This window comes from Orbicella franksi, chromosome 1 (genome assembly GCF_964199315.1).
Source record: "Orbicella franksi chromosome 1, jaOrbFran1.1, whole genome shotgun sequence".
Lineage (NCBI taxonomy): Eukaryota > Metazoa > Cnidaria > Anthozoa > Scleractinia > Merulinidae > Orbicella > Orbicella franksi.
The window spans coordinates 4,279,317-4,299,071 of record NC_138145.1 but is presented as its reverse complement, the minus strand read 5'-3'; the positions used below and the strand labels follow the sequence as shown (position 1 = coordinate 4,299,071).

Below are 19,755 nucleotides of genomic sequence, written 5' to 3'. Positions count from 1 at the left end.
AAAATATTTCAGCTATGGAGGATATCATGCAAAGTTTATCTTTTCCAATTTTAAGGAAGAACACTGATTTTGTGACTAATTATGTATCGTGTAACTGGTTATTTACTGGAAAAAAAGGTCGAAATAAACAGTAAATAAACTAAAAAAAATATCTGGAAAGGTAGAAAATTGTTGCCTGCTTCCTTCGCTTCAACTAAGAGCAGCATCAGAAGTAGCAGAGCTACATTTCTTGCTTTTGAGCAAGTCACAGAAGTAACTTCATTTTTAAAAGTATTAATAGAATTGTTAGAATTGGTAGATTTAGAGTAAATGAAAGTGATGTTCTTACAATTAAAGCCTGTATGTTTACATTGGAAATTCCTGGAATAAGCAGCAGGTTTTTTTTCCTCTATAGAGTGGCTTGATGTATCTTTCGAGGACAACGTAACATGATTCTTTTTCTTTACCCAGTGCACTATTTCAAAAGTATTTCTTCATCAGAGTTTTGAAACTGAGAGTTTGTTAACTTTAGTGTAATATTTTTCAGAAACTTGGCAAATAATAATATCACGGATGTAACCTGGCTTTCAAAGTCTGGAATCAAATTTTTGTCTGAGCTGTGAGTACTTGAAGTGCACTTTACCCAGTTATATTGTAATAATTAAAAGAGGAAGTCTCTTGGTTATCTCTGTGTCCTTTTCGTTCTTCCGGCAGCTCGGCCCTCGGTGTTTTGCACGCTTCTCGATTTTGGTGTTGCTAATCCCTTCTTCTTCTTCGTCTTCTTCGTCTTCTTCTTCCTCTACCTCTTGTTTATACGTAACATAATAATATCATTCAAGGCTAATAAGAAACAATGTTAATTTGTAGCAAATACAGATTTCAGTGTCTATCTTTCATACAGACAACTGGATGTCAATGAGATAAACCACGTACCGCTGGACTTCTGTCAAAATGTTTCCATTGTTTATATGTAAGTAGCTCATTTAGGGATCGTTTGAGATGGGTACAACAACTACCAGCTCTTACAATGTTTCACCGAAGAATTCTGTTAGGATATGGATTTAACAACCTTGCCTTATCAATGCACTTGGAGGGGCGCTACATTCTAAAGGGAGGAATAAATATATTGAATTAAAATTCCCAGAAAGTAGTTTTGATCCACTCATAGAGAGATAAGACCAGAATGTGTTTTGTATGTATCTTTTAATGCAATCACTGAAGTTGAAGAGATGGTTGATGATGGCTGTAAACCAAAAATATTTTATAATTATTCAAAGATGGTTAGATTTGGAACAAGTTTCAACGGCAAGAACTTATTCTGCTTCGGCAACTCTGTTTTAGTAGTGAGGTATCTTTTGTTACTCATGATAACACAATGCTGCTCAAGACAAGTGGCAAAACGAAGAATTCTGTCTAGCTTGACATGCATGCCAAACGTGGTCGCTATGCCAACGTAACATGACATAGAGAGACAGCTGACATCTCCAAATTTCCGCAAGAATAAATGAAACCTACGAAAAGTTTCAGAATTACGAAGTAAAGCTCCTTTTTAAAATTACGAAAGAACTTTCGTGGACAGGGCCAATGTTTCTCCTCGGGCTAATATTTTTACAGAGGATTGGTCACCAAACAGATCACAAATGTTAATAGCTCAAATTTCTGAAGTTACTTGGAAGAGGGAGGGGGTGGTTAGACGAACGGAAGGATATTGGATACTAAAAGGCGTCCTATGTTTTTTTTAGTGACTTGTCATTCAACAATATACAGTCTATAGCAGATGGAGCGTTCTCTGGCTGTCATAATTTATCGGCGTTGTAAGTAACAACTGAAATTATAAGTTATGGGGCCTGTAAGATAATGTACAGTTTGTTTTGGTTAGTGTTCAGCTACCAGTCAAGAAAAATTCGACAGTATTTCATACTTAGTGAGATTTTCGGAAAGAATCGATCACATGGCAAACCCATACGGAGGTTTCTTCGTCCAATCACGATCGTGGAATGACTTCCTCACAGGTGAGAAATACGTTTCATCCAATCAGAAATCAGCAGTCAAAATAAATCATTCAGTTCGCAACGCGTTCACGTTGTTGTTGGCGCCTCTTCAATCTTCATTTACAGAAGTTTGTAGGGTTTTCACAGGTTTACACTAGTTTTCTCGAAGATTAGCTATAAACCACAGACAATGGCGGAAAGTTCGAAAAAGGTTATTTCTTTAGGTAAACCATTTGAAGTTTGTATTCAGGAACAGCAGAACAAAATTTATCTCTATAAATTCCTTCTTATCACTCTTATGAGAAGCAGCATCTTCGAGAAAATCTGTACATTAAATCGAGACTGGAGGCTGCTCGAGGAGTAATTCGTGAGTATGTTAATCTAAATGGTTATGGCTTAAAAAAGGATGAGGACGATGAAATCTAAATGGTACAAAAAAGACTGTTGTTGTTATTTTTGTTATTGTTAATGCTGAGTCCAATGCCGTATGTCGGTTTCTTGAGAGTTTTGTTGGGTCTGGTCTTTTTTGAAAGTGATGAATCGAACGCCACCGGTATTTGTAAGTACTTATCTCGAGTAATCCACCTCAACTAAACGTTAACCCTTTTACGCCCAAGTGGCCATATACGGCCACTTAATGGTCGTGCTCTTTGTACCAGTTGTGACGTCATCAATTTAAATGTCATCAGATGTTCTTGATAAGCAGATAGTAGCACTAGGCTAGGCCTTTCCGCACAATGGTCAGGTTTAGATATCGACGACATTCCGACGTCGCAAATCGAAAAACAACGTTATCAGTTTTGGTGCAAAAACGGTGGTAAAATGGTCCACTACGCCTATGATTGATCAAGGTCCATTTCTAGGCTTCGCCCGTAATTAACATCCAACTTTTCACGGCAGCCAGAAAGAACATACAACGCAAAAGGTAGCCAGTGTAAAAGGGCAGAGAAAAACAGAAAGGAAAGGGAGCAACAGACAAAATTGAGAACGGTTAATGGCAAAAAAGAAAGAAGTCCAAATTTTGGCTTATGCACATGCCCCGAATTGAAATTTTGCTCAATTTTGTGCCTAATCCTCGAAAAATCTCTCCTTTTAATAAAAAAAGCTTTCTTAGCCAAACTTAGGCTTATTTAGCGTCATGGCAGCTAAAAAAACCTGACTAAACGGTTAAAAACGGTATTTTTTTGCTTCAGTTTGGTATTCAAAGGGTTGGATAAAGCGAGTTTTATCTGCTTATTTAAGAAACCGTTTTTGTGCCAGTACCTTTGTGTACACGTCAGTATGATTAATATGACTACAAATACGATTGAACACGATGAGTACGATTTAAGGACGTTCGCGCTAATTGTTTCTGCGCATCTTTACTGCGCACGCAGATTCACACGCCACGTCATGCATGAGAGCGCGGGCTAACTAATAAAATGAACAATGGTAGGGGATTTGGCCATTGCTATAGCTTTGCCTGGATTTAACGTTCTTGGACGTTAGGTGACCGCCATTTTTCTGTTGATGGATCATTTTCTCTACCGATCTTCTACGTTTAGCGAAAAAATGAAGAAAATCTATTGACTAAAAGTTTGATTTTTGCAAAATACACCATCGAATTCCATTCTTGTTAGCTCTTCGTTTATCTGTGCGACGATTTCAATGTCTCTTGAAGAGTTAAGCCTTGTGAAAACGTTGGTAACATTTGGGGTTATTTACGCAATAGACTCACGTCTACAAAATATGACTAAGATCGTTTGCCTCCGTTGACTCACCTTCGATATTTTTCACCATAAACCCCTGTAGACCATGGGGAATTACGTGCGCCAATTTTTCAAAATCAGGGTACTTTTCCACACGCTTTATCTCTGAAACGAAGTCGATGACCCCCGATTTTCTTTTCTTTTCTTTTTTTTTTTTTTTTTTTTTGCCATTTCTGACACACGTAACTCATTATCTCACTGCAGTGAAAATTTTCGCGCGAACGTCCTTAAGAGTGCCTGCCTGTAAAAATCAGACAAATTCTTAATTTCGCGGCAAGGGTCGAAAATTCGATTTCGCTCATATTCTTATGGTAGATAGGCTAGGGCATGACAAAAACTACTGGATAGTTTTTTTGGCAAAATATCCTTTTATTTCAAAGAAATATGCAAATTACCAAATTCCGTTAAAATCGTCATTTGACGCACCATTTTATTAAACAAGTTTGAGAGCCTCGCATGCAAAACCACATCATTCTTCCGTCTTTAAAACACTCAAATATTTTTGTGCAATGTTTAAATGTGTACTGGGTTGATTTTAGGGAATGTGGCGTTGTCTTTTTGGGTGCACAATAATTAAATTTCGAAGACATGTATTTCATTCACTTAAAAGTACTTCGTGAATATAATTAATTTTCACGATGTGCGAAACCTTCAAATGGACCAAGCTTCTGGTGGTTGAATCGCAGAAGGATGGTCTACAGATTCCTGTAAAAATTTCTTTGGGCAAATGATTGTGAGCGACGCGAGAGCTTTTCAAAGTACGTCAAAAATGCAAATATTTGACCATCCGTCGTCAAATTTCAATTTACGAGTTAGACGTATATTTTAGCATGCGCCACATGACTTGACCTATGTTAAGCTGAAATAGACACAGAGCTGATAATTTCGAAATGTTCTAACCTTATTTGATGTAAAAGGCAGGTCCAAACCCGATTTGACGTGTTTTTCTCACCATTCGTCGCACAAAAAGCAGAAGTTTGCTTTTGTTTACATAACGTCCGATGTACATCGCCAACTGTCAACTTATTTAACGGTCGAATACGATGAATCTGTGACCCTCGTTCGACACATATGATCACCACTGCATCTAAGTCGAAAACGGCTAAGTCATTCGTAGATAGTTACTTGCTTTGCACTACACCGAAATATTACGTTTGATCATCATGGTTTGATGGCTTGAATCCTTGCTTGCAGCGGTTCCTTGTTCGTCACGCAATTCTGTCATCCCATTTTAGGGAGTAGGGGTGGGACAATTTCTATCCTAATACGTAAGGCTCCGTAAGGCTTGGAATCACTGGGAGCATACAATCGTGTTGAGTAGGAAGAGATTGAATTAAGAAATGAAAAGAATGAATAGTTTACCATTGCCCCTGTTGTTATCTTTTACTCGACCACCGCTACCTACCATGCCCCTGCGTAATACTGTAACGTTAAACTCATACCTAGGTCTTTTCGCGCTATGCAATTATTTTTGGTTTACATGTAATACAGTGGGCTACCCTCGGGGAAATGGGTGGCGACCGCTTAATGGGGCTAGCCGCTTAAATAGAGGTTGGTGTACCTTGAATATTTAATTTTGCACTATCGGGCTATAAATTTCTTGATGAACATGGAGTCAATTCAATACAATCATGATAGACGTGTGTTTGAATTATCACTCGTCATGCACCTTCAATTTCAGACTCATATCTGCCATCGCCCTTTCCAAAACAAAGTTCTTAAATTTTGGGTGGCTGCTTAATAGGGGTAAAGACAATAATGAAACCCTTGTCGGAATGGCCAAATGATGGCCGCGGAGGTAACCGGTCAATAGGTGTTTTATTTACAATATTTCACTGACGATAATTTTGGACTGTATTGAAAACAGTCCTCTATTTTCTGTTACATACCAATGCCTCGCCACTAAGCAAACAAAATACGCCAAATAAAATGGCATGGCCAGGGCTATTTACTCACGTAATTACTAATTAAATTTAGTCTGTTTTTCTCCCGAATTAGACACGTTGTGATTTCCTATTTTTATTCCAGCTAGTTCTTGCTTCATGAACCTATAATTTTTTTATGGCGATTTTCTTAAAATTCTAGTGAGTACAGGTACTAGCTTTATCAGCTGTTGTCTGAAACATCAGAACGTACAACAAACGTGATTTGGACCGGCGCCACGTACACTATAGAATATGATTATTTAAATATACACATATATTATTATATATATGAAAAAACAGATGAACAATGATTCAATTGTTTCACTTATCCTGAGAGTACTCTATTCAAAATAGATCAAAATGTGCAGCATATGCCGTGACAGCATTGCGTGACGAACAATAACGGCTGTAAGATTGTGCTGCGCCGACACGCTTATCAGCAATGGTCAGCAATCGATCAAGCGCAATATTTTGGCGCAGCGCAAAGCAAGCAACTATCTAGAAATGACTCGGCCGTTTTAGACCTAGATGCAGTGGTGTTCATATGCGCAGAAAGATGGTCACAGATTCATAGTATTCGACCAATAATAGGTCGACAGTAAGCGATGTACATCGGACGTTAACCTTGTGTAAACAAAAGCAAACATCTGCTTTACGTGCGACGAATGGTGAGAGATCGACTAGAAACACGTCAAATCGGCTTTGGACCTGCCTTTTACATCAAATAAGGTTAGAACATTTCGAAATTATCAGCTCTGTGTCTATTTCAGCTTAACATAGGTCAAGTCATGTGGCGCACGCTAAAATATACGTCTAACTCGTAAATTGAAATTTGACGACGGATGGTCAAATATTTGCATTTTTGACGTACTTTGAAAAGCTCTCGCGTCGCTCACAATCATTTGCCCAAAGAAATTTTTACAGGAATCTGTAGACCATCCTTCTGCGATTCAACCACCAGAAGCTTGGTCCATTTGAAGGTTTCGCACATGGTGAAAATTAACTATATTCACGAAGTACTTTTAAGTGAATGAAATACATGTCTTCGAAATTTAATTATTGTACACCCAAAAAGACAACGCCACATTCCCTAAAATCAACCCAGTACACATTTAAACATTGCACAAAAATATTTGAGTGTTTTAAAGACGGAAGAATGATGTGGTTTTGCATGCGAGGCTCTCAAACTTGTTTAATAAAATGGTGCGTCAAATGACGATTTTAACGGAATTTGGTAATTTGCATATTTCTTTGAAATAAAAGGATATTTTGCCAAAAAAACTATCCAGTAGTTTTTGTCATGCCCTAGCCTATCTACCATAAAAATATGAGCGAAATCGAATTTTCGACCCTTGCCGAGTTATTTTCCATTTTTATGGACAGGGACTCTTAAGAGTAAATGCACAGAGAAATCGAGCAAAATGCAAAAATCGGGGCTGCAGTCAGAAATGAAACCAATCTTAATTTTCAGTTTGCAACGGGGTATTAACGAGTTTTCAAAGGTTTCGGGGTTTCTTTCGCAAAATACAGCCGAAGTTTTGAATTATTTGAGAAAATCGATTTTTGCACTCTCGCTGGCAAAAAATAGCAGAATAATTAGCACAAACTGGCATTCGCGTAAATGTCTTTACGTAAGTAGTGAAGTTTATATCATCGGGAAGGAAGACATTAATTTAAAAGGAAGAGTATTTGAAACTTCATTTATGCCTACTTTTTGGTTCTAGATTATGCTTCTTCCTACGAGAAAAAAAAAACTTTGATAAGGCTTCACCACAGTCTCGGCAAATCGAGTTTCATCTCACAATTACAAACCGACCATTCGATATGTGGCCATTGTTCAATCGGGCTCGTGTTTTGGTTATAAAGTGTCTAAATGCTCTCCTTACACATCATATAACAATTGGTCTGGGGTTTTAAGCGAGCGCTTTATAAAACGCCTTCGAAAATTGAGTAGTTTCACTAAAATTTGAACTGAGTAGCATACTCCCCACACTTAAGAGCATGTCCACCAGAGGACCAGGCAGAGGTGATACATGCCATCTCACCGATTTCAGTGAAACTTTGCCAGTTTGAAGGGCATGCCCAATAACTCAAAAAGCCAAAACCGTTTCATAATTGCAATTTTCTGGGGAGAGTTACACCACCCCCCTTCGTTTTTTACATAAATTCCTATAAATACTACACTAAATAAGGGTAAAAGTAAGGGGCTCTTAAACCTTATCAATTCATTCAATTCAATTTTGGCTGCACATGAGTGTAGATACGTCCTTCGTGAGTTATAGACAGGAGTTTCACGTAATTTGAATGGTGACCTGTCAATCAATGTAAGTTAATAACCACCTATGTAAAATGGTATAGCAAACTATGGTGATTTTGAGGCCAAATATCTCTGGTGGCCAAGTCCCTCCCAAAGAGATAGCTATATCACGGTTCAGTTCCACCTTTGGCCTGTACGAATTATTAAAAAAATTTTTGGGACCTGCTATTTTTTGTTCGCAGATCGAGCTCAAACCCTGCACATCTTGCACAAGATTTTAGTTTAATGACTAACATCGTAAAAGTTCCTGTATAAACCGCACCCGCAGATAAGCCATAACTTCAAGATGGACGCTCAAATATTAAAAAGTAACATAAAGACAGTAAAGTTTGAAGTTAAGTTAAAGTTCTAATTGGTATAAAAACAAAGACAAACAAGTGCGGTTTCAGAACTCTGATACAGCGGTTGTTGCGAGCCTTAATTTCATATGCATTTAAAAGTCTTTAGATAACAAAATTTCACTTGTTATACCTTCTCGTTTTCCTAATTCACTCTTCTTAAACTTGAGATGCTCTCTTGATAACATCATCGCTTCGCTGAAACACTCCAAATTCGTACGCCATATTGAAACGATACGAATTAGTGCTTAGTAGCCAAGCTATTGAAATGTGGAGAGGAGTCTGGACATCACAACACGTTTAGATGAGTCGCTGCAATACTTGGATACTCTGTGAACTCTCATGAAGATAACTTGATAGTAACTGTGTAAATTTTCGCTCAACTTATATGAGTAGCAGTTGACGAACGATGTGGATAAAAACTGAACTTGTGAAACGTGACATCAGAGGGGTTACAACAAAACACTGACCCCCGGTCAACTGACTCTCTACTTACCCCCTTTACCGACCCCCTCTAAAATTCACTGGAAATAATAATGAAAGAAAAATATACAAGGAGGCCAACTTACCGAAGGAATACCGCACAGAGTGTTATTACGGATACATAATGCGTATGGGCCGAGCAATAAATTTTCACTTGCGTTATATCGTTTGCACGTTCACTTTGCGACTTGAGAACATCCCAGCATAACACACACACACAAAAATGTTAACATTTTACCAAACATTTGCGGTTCTGACGGGCAAAAAAAATTGATTGAAAGGGAGAAATAGTTTACTATTCCTACTGTAAACATTGTCACTGATGCGCCAAGGTTTCTTGCTTTGTTTAGTTGCTGGCGCAAAGATAATTATTTGGCGTCACGAAACATCACAGTTCATGTTTCACTGAGGTTTTTGAATAATAAGTTCAAGTACAATTTCATGATCTTGAACTTGGAACAAAGAAATTAACCTTACATTCCCTGAAAAAGATTCAGAAAACTATTACTGCAATAAGCCGAGACAGAAAATTACGGACATTATATTTGTAGTTACTGTGCATTTTCAGCTAAATAAAACATTTTCTGGCCTTGTTTATTTCAAAATACATTTCCTTCTTTTTAATAGCATTTCTTAACAACTATTATTAAATATATTTTCGTGAAATTGTTCTTGAATTTGTTGTGTAAAAACTTCTGCGAAACATGAACTGTGACGTTTCGTGCGCCAAATAATTATGTCTACACTAAAAAGTAAACAAATTTGTCGGGGTTTGTAAGTGGGACCTTAGCACAACAAATTCTTTTTCTTCGTGACCTTTACGTTGTGAAAATAATGTCTAATCTTTCTGTTCTTTTGCCTCGCACTGTGACTCTCACTGCGATATTTCATCTCGAGGAAACGAGCTTCTTCCTCTGAGCTCTTGGTCTAGAGATATAAGTGCTCAGCTTCGACAAATCTCTGTATCCCAAACAAGTGTCTTCTGAGAAAGAACTAATTCTTGCACACGTGGGGTTGTTTGATGAAGGCGACCGTGACTTCCTCGATCAGGTTTCCTCAAACATCAAGCTCCATCAAACGTCGGCTGAAAGCGGCAAAGCAATATCTTAAGTCAGATTTTTAAGATCCATAATTCCCAAGAGGAGCCCTGTGCCGACCACTGTAGCGTGTATGCCCTCAGCAGTGGACAGACAGTGATCATCGCGGGACATGCCAGCACCAACACAACATCTGCTGTGATCGCTGTGATGACTTGAGGAATGTAGTCATCGATATCCAGTTAGCCTTTTCCTCCTGTGATGTACATTTCAAGTAAAATGTGAAGAGCCTATTTCCGTATTTTTTGCATGAACAGTTCAAATTCTAGTGGCTCCGGTTTCAGAAAAAAATAGCAACGTGGTTTCTTCTCTTACTTCAATGTCGCAGTGATACAGACAGACGAAAAGAGCTAAATTATGATGTCGAGAGCGCTCTACCTAAGCTGGAACAGTGGAAGGCGCACATTGTGCGAGCTGTCCTCGAAGATGCAGCCAAATCCTTCGTGATCAATCATCTATCAACCAATCAAGCTCTCCTAATCATGGACTGGGCAATGAAGTTCCTTCCCATGAGTTTCAGAGAGACCCAAAGAGACTGGTTTGGGAAAAAAGGGAAATCCTGGTATGTGACGGTAGCAATCACGAAAGATGAAACTGGCAGTGAAGTTAAGGTACTTGTCTCACATTATTTACTCGAATAAATGCCGGGTGAGGTAGGGTGCTCCATTTTATCTTGTTTGCTTCTAATAAAATCTTTGGGAGATAAGCTAATCGGATCAAATACCCAAGCCTGAAAATCGCTCCGGTAATAGCTACACGATCGTGACAGTGCAACCGAGTCATGTTTGGTGGAGATGATGAGTTACTCTTTTGCAATTATTTGCAGACAAGGACTTTTATTCACCTCTTTGATGACTGTAACCAGAATTGGTTTGCTGTAGCATCTGTCCTAGAGCACACATTAGCAACTCAGAAGGGACTAAAGCCCCACCTTGCAGAAGCCTTTCTGAAGTCGGATAACGTTGGGTGTTATCACACCGCTTTTCTGTTGCTTTCCTTACCAAGCATTAGGAAGTGCAGCGGAGTTAGAGTTGCACGCTATGACTTTAGTGAACCACAGCCGGGAAAAGATGTATGTGACCGTCGGATGGCCTCAATAAAGAGTCACATTAGGCGATTTGTGAACGAGGGAAACGATGTGGTAACCGCAGCTTCTATGAAGGCAGCGATCGAGTCTCATGGCGGCGTGAAGGGTTGCTATGCGTCGGTCTGCAAGGTACAAACTACTTTGTAGACGATGCAAAAACACACTATGACAGGCTTACAGTCCCTGAACAACTTACCTACGAGGAAGGAGGACTGAGGGCATGGCGGGCACATAACATTGGACCTGGAAAATTCTTCACCCCAGCTATGCTGGTACGGTTTGGTACTTCACAGGGAGCAACATATCTTACCATTGTATTACCATTTGGAAGACCAAACGAGGAAGTGGGAGACAGCGGTGAGACCTGTAGCACCATCTCCTGTTGAACCCAGCCCCTCTCGGCCAGATCCAGCCACCCAGTTTGAAGAGGAAGAAGATGAAGACAGGGTCCCATTCGCTTGCCCCGAGGAAGGATGCATCAAAGTGTACCGGTCATTTGCTACTTTGCAGAGGCATCTCGATGTGGGGAAGCACCTTATACGACTTGAACGTGAGACTCAATATGACCAGTTCAAACGCAAATGGGCAGAAACCTGCCAGTCCTTGGCTGGTGAATATTTTCAATCTGTGCCTACATCCTCGGCTGCAGGCGCTGCCGACCAACCTGACAATCAAAGCGTACCTTCTGCAGAGGAAGGGTGGCCCCTCAAAAAGGGCAGAAATGCCGTAAACATCTCCGAAAATGTGAGATACTATTAACGGGAGGTGTTCCTGCTGGGAGAAGAGACAGGCCAGAAGGCTAACCCGGGAGATGTAGCAACGCGCATGAAGGGCTTGCGGGACAGTAGGGGGAAGAAGAGATTCCAGAAAAAAGAGTGATTGACCACTATGCAGATTTTCCGCTATTTCAGCAGGCTATCAACCCTCAATAAAAGTGGTAGACTGCTTGGCGATACAGTTGCAGCATCTCTCGATGCAGATGACGATGACGATGAAGATGAAGATGAAGACGGTGTTTTGACAACGTTGGCCACTGCCATCCGAACAAGGCAACAGATCCGGCGAGAGTTGGAATTGTAGTGACACTGAACTTTTATGAATATAACTTTTTACAAGTATCAACGCTTCCATTTTCTACGTATTAGTCGGTTTCCCAGTTTTTTTCATATCATGTTTTTTCCTATTTCACTTTTAAATGCATAAGTTGTAAATAAGCAGCGGGAGCTCTGTTTGTTTAATGATCAACAAGGAGGCTCAAAAGTTGGTCACGCCATACACCAGGGACCCAACCATCAATACTCGCATTAGTTTGCTCAAAATGTTTTCGGTGTAAGGATTTCTGAGTGGTCAAGGCGAGGAAGCTACAATTCAGCTATATAGAGGTTATTAAGGTTTTAGACAGACGTGGGCTCGGGCGTCTGGAAACCAACAAATCAATACACTAGTCTACCTCGCGGTTGTCAACGGCATATTGAAATATATGCACAACAGCCAGGTCCTGACACGAATCCCTTAGGATTTTTCGCAAGAAAATCAATGTGAGCGACAAATCACCTGTCGTGCTAGCTTCTAGTACCACTTTGTAAATGACTTTGGGGGAAGTTTGCGTGATATATTTTCAAATCATCTACCTTAAAGTCAGTACCAGAAATAATATGTAGGTAAAAACTCTAACTTTGTTAGTATTGTAAATAGCGAAAGAGTATTGTGATTATTGTTGAGCCAATTTAATTATTTTTATCGGTATTGTAAGTAATTTTAGTGGTATTAATACCGTTGGCAATAGCGTTAGAAAATGTTGAATATTTGAGTATTATAGTGTACTGTTAATCCTTTGTGATTAAATTATTAGCATTGTAAATAATTATCATTATCAGTTCTTCTTTTAGCTGCGACTACTATCACTTTTACGGCAGTATTCATCCATTGAATTATCCAAATCCTCGTCTGCGTAAAGTTTTTCTCCTGCTGTAGTTTTCCAAAGATCTTGATAGTGCGTAGTATCCCTCTAAGGTAAATAGGTGGTCTCTTGTGTGTTGTGATGCCCAGACTCCTCTCCACCTTTCAAAGCTTGGCTACTAAGCACTAATTTGTATCGTTTCAATATGGCGTACGAATTTCAATGTCATGGAATGTTCTGGCAAAGCGATAATGTTATCAAGAGAGCATCTCAAGTTTAAGAAGAGTGAATTAGGAAGACGAGAAGGTATAACAAGTGAAATTTTGTTATCTGAAGACTTTTAACTGCATATGAAGGCTCGCAACAACCGCTGTATCAGTGTTCTAAAACTGCACTTGTTTGTCTTTGTTTTTATACCAATAAGAGCTTCACTGGAACTTCAAACTTTATTGTCTTTATGTTGCTCTTCAATATTTGAGCTTCCATCTTGAAGTTATGGCTTATTTACGGGTGCGGTTTAGACAGGAACTTCTGCGATGTTAGTCATTAAATTAAAATCTTGTGCGAGATATGCAAGGTCTGAGCTCGATCTGCGAACAAAAAATAGCAGGTCCCAAAAATTTTTTCAATAATTCGTACAGGCCAAAGGTGGAACTGAACCGTGATATAGCTATCTCTTTGGGAGGGACTTGGCCACCAGAGATATTTGGCCTCAAAATCACCATAGTTTGCTATGCCATTTTACATAGGTGGTTATTAACTTACATTGATTGACAGGTCACCATTCAAATTACGTGAAACTCCTGTCTATAACTCACGAAGGACGTATCTACACTCATGTGCAGCCAAAATTGAATTGAATGAATTGATAAGGTTTAAGAGCCCCTTACTTTTACCCTTATTTAGTGTAGTATTTATAGGAATTTATGTAAAAAACGAAGGGGGGTGGTGTAACTCTCCCCAGAAAATTGCAATTATGAAACGGTTTTGGCTTTTTGAGTTATTGGGCATGCCCTTCAAACTGGCAAAGTTTCACTGAAATCGGTGAGATGGCATGTATCACCTCTGCCTGGTCCTCTGGTGGACATGCTCTTAACACTCAAGCGCAAACACGCCTGTTTTGAATGAAATTATTGCACTAAACTCTCCTTCACGGCTTAAAAAGGATGACTAACTTTTACATGCCGTCCAGCTTTTCTCCATTTTATGCTGCGGGCCAGCTCTTGTTAAGCTAACTCAGTTCATTCGGTCATGGGTCACGACATAAAGTCACGGTAACGTCAGTCCGTGAAGCTCCTTGATAAACGGCTGTAACGCACACCGATGGAAATGAACTTTTCAACATCAGGAAATGCATTCTAGTACACCAACAAATTTGTTTCATCTATCCTTGCAATTTGTGGCCAATCGGGAAACTCGGATTAAAACAATCGGATTTTGAGGCATTTTTGTACTCTACTCATTCAATGCATGGCGGCTATTTCAATGGCGGTTATTACAATGTGTGGTAAGATATTACAGGATCATAATCTCTTGGCAGGTTCATAATCACTTGGTTAATGTCATTAAGTTGGGAGAGAGGGGTTTTAATATAACCGGAACATCATTTCGTTCGTATTAAAATGGTCCTTTACCCGGGAGCTTTTCTAAGGGATGATCAATCGCAGTTTACCGTACCCTTTCTATGTTATTTGCATTTTGCAGTCTCAGAGTGACCACGCCATCTTTATGCTTTAATATATAAATCAAAAAAATTCTACACATGATAAGATTATCACATCACAAAGCGAGAAAGTATTTTTTTGGTGGACAGCAGCTACACTTTTTCAAAAAATCTTCAATTCGACTCAGGTAGATCTGAAAAACCCAAGCAAATTTTTATAGATCGTGCAAGAAGATTATTTCGACACTTAACAGTCGTAAAATGTGCTCGATTCGAGTTCGGCCACATAACTAAAAGTCTTTTTGCAATCATAGACTAAACCTTGCTTCACAACGGCTATTGTCAAATCTCTTTATCAAAGGATGTGTTTTTCGCAGTGACAGCTATCATCTGCAACCGAAAAACAGACAAATGTAGAAAGCTAAAAATTTCTTCTTTTAATATTAGTATTTTACTTCCCAAGATATAATTTTAACTATTAACGCGAGGACGATTTCGCAATGCTATTTTTTGCCAATTTATTCGGCCATTTTTTGGCCAGAAAGAGCGCAAAATCATTTTGCCAAATATTCCTAAAAGTACACCTTTTTTAGAAAAATGAACACCAAAACCTTTGAAAACTCGTAAATACCTTCCTATGAACTCGAATCAAAGGTAAGTTAAACTTTGACCGTGGCTACGCTTTGCTCGACATTTCTGTGCATTTGCTCTTAATCTGTGACTGGACACGTGACTGGACATGTATCTGTAGATTATTTTGTGTTTTACACTGTGATCATCCAGGTCTATTTTTTTGCATTCGAAATTTGTTAGCTGTACTTATTTACTTAGCAGCAAATTACGTGTACTCTAAAGGAGGCGCCTCCACCGGAAAATGGACGTCTTTAATTACATAGTGTTTGTATTCTTATTTCATTCTCAGGTTATTAAACTTTAACAACATTTCACATATTACCAAAGACACTTTTTCCGGACTGGGGAAGCTAAGGACATTGTAAGTACATTTACATTTATACAATGAAATCATTAAATTTAGCATTTTGACGATATTAAAATGCCACAAAAGAAACACGTTTGAGGCAATTGAAACTGACTGCGTTGACAAGTTAAATTGGTACGATTGCTTTCTTGTTTACTTGGTCATATCCTTTTTACTTTTACTAATAAGCATTAAAAATCAAATGTGTGTACGACAATAACCTTTATCTCACAGGAATATATTTTGTAAATATTTTACATGCAAGAGCATTTCTACTCTCTGTGCATCACTGCTAACTCGCTGAAAAATAGTTAAAGCGACTGAAGAGCTTTCTGTTAAGTACAAAGCGCCTTTTGATCTGATGTTTGGGTCCGCATGTTTTCTCGTCATTTCATAATTCTAGTAAATGTTTCTTCTTTTGTCTAGAACATCAACCCTAATTGTATTGCAATGCAAGTTCAATTATGTTTAAATTATCATCCTTGTTTTTCTTAGGATGCTCGCAAACAACAATTTAGCAACAATACCTAATGGCACCTTTAGTGAAACAACCCTCAAAAAATTGTAAGTATTCATCGATGAAGTAACTACATCTGATTCTATTCAAAAGGCAGACTGTTTTCCTCAAAGCACCATCCACACATTTTAAAAGCAGTTTAAAAACTTTTATAATATAGCTTTGGCGAGGCGCGCGTTCTGATTGGCTAATACGCTCGGTCCATTTGCCCGTGGGTTGCAAGCTCACGTCAGTTTGTATATTTGTACTTTTTCTCGGCAATTGTTTTCATCGATGTTGACACACTTTAAAACATAATTCCTATTTTTCTTCTCCTAAAATATGGAAAAATTTAATAATTCTTCCGGCGATGAGGAAGATTATTCTTGTGAGCTAAGAAATTTCGAGATTTATGAGAGCAGGAGTTGAATCAGCTGGTTGAACAAAAGCACTCGGCACTCGGAGACGGACCAAAAAAAAACAACAAACTGGTCCATATCAATCTTTCAAGGTTAGTAATGCATAGCGGGAATTTTAGAGAGAATTTTTCGTCGATTTGGGGACAATATGATTCAGCACAAGCTTTCATTGTAAAACATTTCTGGCGTCGAAAGCCATTTAAACGCTTTCGGAGAGCAAAACTTGGTACATGAGAGTTTTAACAAATTTCTTTTTTAAGTGAAGTCTTGCATACGAAATCCTTCTGTTCCAAAAACTTTAAAGATAATAGTATTTCTGAGCTATAATAAAGGAAGTTTTATCAAATATTGGTAGCCTCTAATGAATTATTTAACTTAAGTTCCCGGGTTTCAGTTTTGCTCGATCACTCGATTCGCCTGAGCGTAAATTAAACTCTTGAAATTGAAGAAACAGCCGTTCCAAGGAACGACTGCATCGTGCACAAATATAAGCTTACGTTTCTGACATTTTACTTAAAGCCTCAGTCCTCCGTTCATTTAAGCTTATTTTACCAAATAACAAAAGTGACAAAAATCCTTTTTTACATTCGTGTGTTCAAGTTCAACCTTAGACGCGCGACCCTTCAATTTACGAAGTGGAAAGGAAAACGAAACCCACAAACCTGCTGATAAATAAGAGCATCTCCAACAGCTCAAAGCCAGGGATGTTTGTTCGCATTCTTCTCCTCTCCCGCTTTTAAGAAATGTCTGGTTCCACATTGTTCTTTTATTTTGTCGAAAACGTCGCGAAGGACAGAGACCTCAGCCACCAAAGGCTTCAACCATGTGCAGTTTGTTTTCAATTCTTCGAAAAACTGATCCAAATTTAAGCTTAACTAACTTTTGAGAAACGCTTTTACCGACTGCAAATTTCATTTGTTGTCAGCTTGATATTTAAGTTAACCGAACAGTTTGAAGTTGTTTGTTTGCCCGAGATCGAGAAAATGTAAATTATGAACTCGCCGCGATCCAAGAAAAATTTTGATGTGTCGCTTTGTCACATTTTTTAACGAACATTTTCGCGCGGTTTAGGGCGCTTTTGACTTCATGTAAGCCGGAATAGATTCAATATATCTCAAAAGTCTCAATGTTATAAAAGAATTGGTAAATGTGCAGCGTGCAACTATCGAGTTATGGATGCACTTGGAAGCTTTGCTAAGCACTCAAGAAGCTAGAGTCGCACGAGGCGATCGCCTCGTGCGACTGTTACACTTCTTTCGTGCTTAGCAATGAAATTAGACAGGTTTCTTTACCGTTTATTATTGTTTACTGTTTCAGATTTCTTCATAATAACAAGATAAAGTCCGTCGAACAAAAGGCATTTTGCGGCGTCAACGTTCTCGACTCACTGTAAGTTTAACATTCGCACGATTAACAAACCATTTGCCTCGGTTTTATGTCTTTGCTGTGTATCTTCGCCTACCATTTGGTACTTTTTTCGACAGCTACTGAGCTTACAAATCACCACTTATAAAAATGTAAAACTTTTCAGATAGACCCAGAAAAAGACCGATTTAGAAAAAGTTTAGTTTTTTTGTTGTTGTTGTCTGTTTGTTTGTTTCATCAATGATTACTCAGACATTGCAAAAAGCCCGTGCAGCGCTGTGGAAGCATACTAACACTTCTGACTTCATGTGGTTGCCAGAAGACCCAACATGGACCGTGAAACGTTTTCCTTTCGAAAAATTTCATTTAACTCAATTACTAATTAAGCATTCAACACCGAAGACTCTATTGCCCGTAGGCCCTAGCTACTGACAAGCACAAAGTGCTTACAGTATTTCGATCTAGTTTAAGCTACTTGACACAATATCTAAATCGAGGTCGTATAATGATAAAGAGATAATCAAGGACATCAAAGAGAACACATATCGTGCGATACATATATGAACACGCGTTTTCCTGTAAGTCTGACGTTATAGGCTTACAGTCAGTAAAGGTTGAACTTCAGATAATGAAACATCAAGCCATCTCCGCCTCCTTTACTTTTTAAAAGAAATTCTGCTCACTCAAATATTATTTTGTTTTCAGGACACTGTTTAACAATCCGTTAACTTTACTTCCATCTGGAATCTTTGATGAGCTCAATCGTGAAACAAAAATGTAAGTTGAAGTGTAAACCTCGAATGATATATATATTAATCAAAATCTCTTTTTAGCGATGAATGCATTACAAGTTAGACAAAAAAAAGTAAAAGAGGTGTATGAAAGTAATAGCGCAGTTTCTAGAATTAAAATAACAACGTATAACGTAGCACACATGGACACGCGATACATTTTCACTCACAATTTAGCCATGGGCAGCTCATAACCTTATCAAATAATTACGATAGGAAGAATTGACCACGATCTTGAAAAATTCATATCCGCACTATATACAGTTTGAAATAGCCATCTGGATACTGACTTTCACTTTGCACCCACAGATCAATTACTTGTAGCAACCTCCAGGAGTTTCCACCGGGGAGATATGCTGTTTCGATGTGAGTAAAATAAAAAAGAAGTCCTGGATCGATAAACATGAACTCTCCCGGGAAAAAATGATTTAAAAGAAAGGTGCCCTCCAACCTTTAAAATTTTATCTCAATTGTGTTCAAAGGCTGGCGCTACGAGAGCTTTATAGTCACATAACGGGAGCAATGCAATACATTTTTACGTCCATTAGCTTTCATTGATTGGTGTTGTTTTTTTTTATGTCCTCAGAAAATGTGCTCCCTCTGTATCTTTTCATATGAAAATTGTTGCTCAGCACAAAACCATTGTAAGTATTGAAAAGGCAGGTTTTTCGTGCGGTGATTGTTCAGATAAATCATCATTGAACGAAGTCGATTGCTATAACTGCAGCTTCTGCACGACTGGTCATCATAGTGACCGCAAAGGAGCCTGTCGTACTTGTCCAGCAGGTATTTAGAAAAGAACTTAAAATTGTTAATATAGATGATTGTACTGAATTCGTGAAGGAGAAAGATGATCAAAAAATAGCAAACTTAACTTAGACTGAGCAAAGTGTGAGGGTCGTGACCCATAATCCCCCTAGAGTTGTAATTCCCATAAGCCCTTGCGGTATAAGTGTAATAAGCAAGAAAGCACATGGTCGAAAGCGTTGACTGTGTTTGTGGATTAGTTCGCTGTTTCCCAGACGAGACGCTGTCGAGATCCTGCTTTGAAGCTCTATCGGCGAGCGAGTAACAAAATTGGTGTTTCCGGCCGGGCTGTTCAGCCGATAGAAGGAAAGAACGCCATCATTTACACGTCCAAATACCAGCCGATGTCATCGAGTGATGCAAATATGGC

The 19,755-nt window shown here is 38.7% G+C and overlaps 1 protein-coding gene across 2 annotated transcripts; it reads left to right on the top strand.

The window, feature by feature from the left end:
- Positions 1–307: 307 nt before the first annotated feature.
- On the top strand, positions 308–19,387 carry LOC145486334 (uncharacterized). Of its 2 annotated transcripts, XM_081464982.1 has the most exons (9): positions 308–598; positions 881–949; positions 1,722–1,793; positions 15,451–15,522; positions 16,003–16,071; positions 17,740–17,811; positions 18,493–18,564; positions 18,888–18,944; positions 19,165–19,387. In XM_081464982.1, exons 5-9 carry the CDS (start codon positions 16,004–16,006, stop codon positions 19,370–19,372), a joined length of 477 nt encoding a protein of 158 aa, XP_081321108.1. In that variant the 5' UTR covers positions 308–598; positions 881–949; positions 1,722–1,793; positions 15,451–15,522; position 16,003; the 3' UTR covers positions 19,373–19,387. The 2 variants fall into 2 exon arrangements, with proteins under 2 accessions (XP_081321108.1, XP_081321101.1); XM_081464975.1 differs by having other exon boundaries at positions 308–949; positions 15,451–16,071.
- The last annotated feature ends 368 nt before the right edge of the window (positions 19,388–19,755 follow it).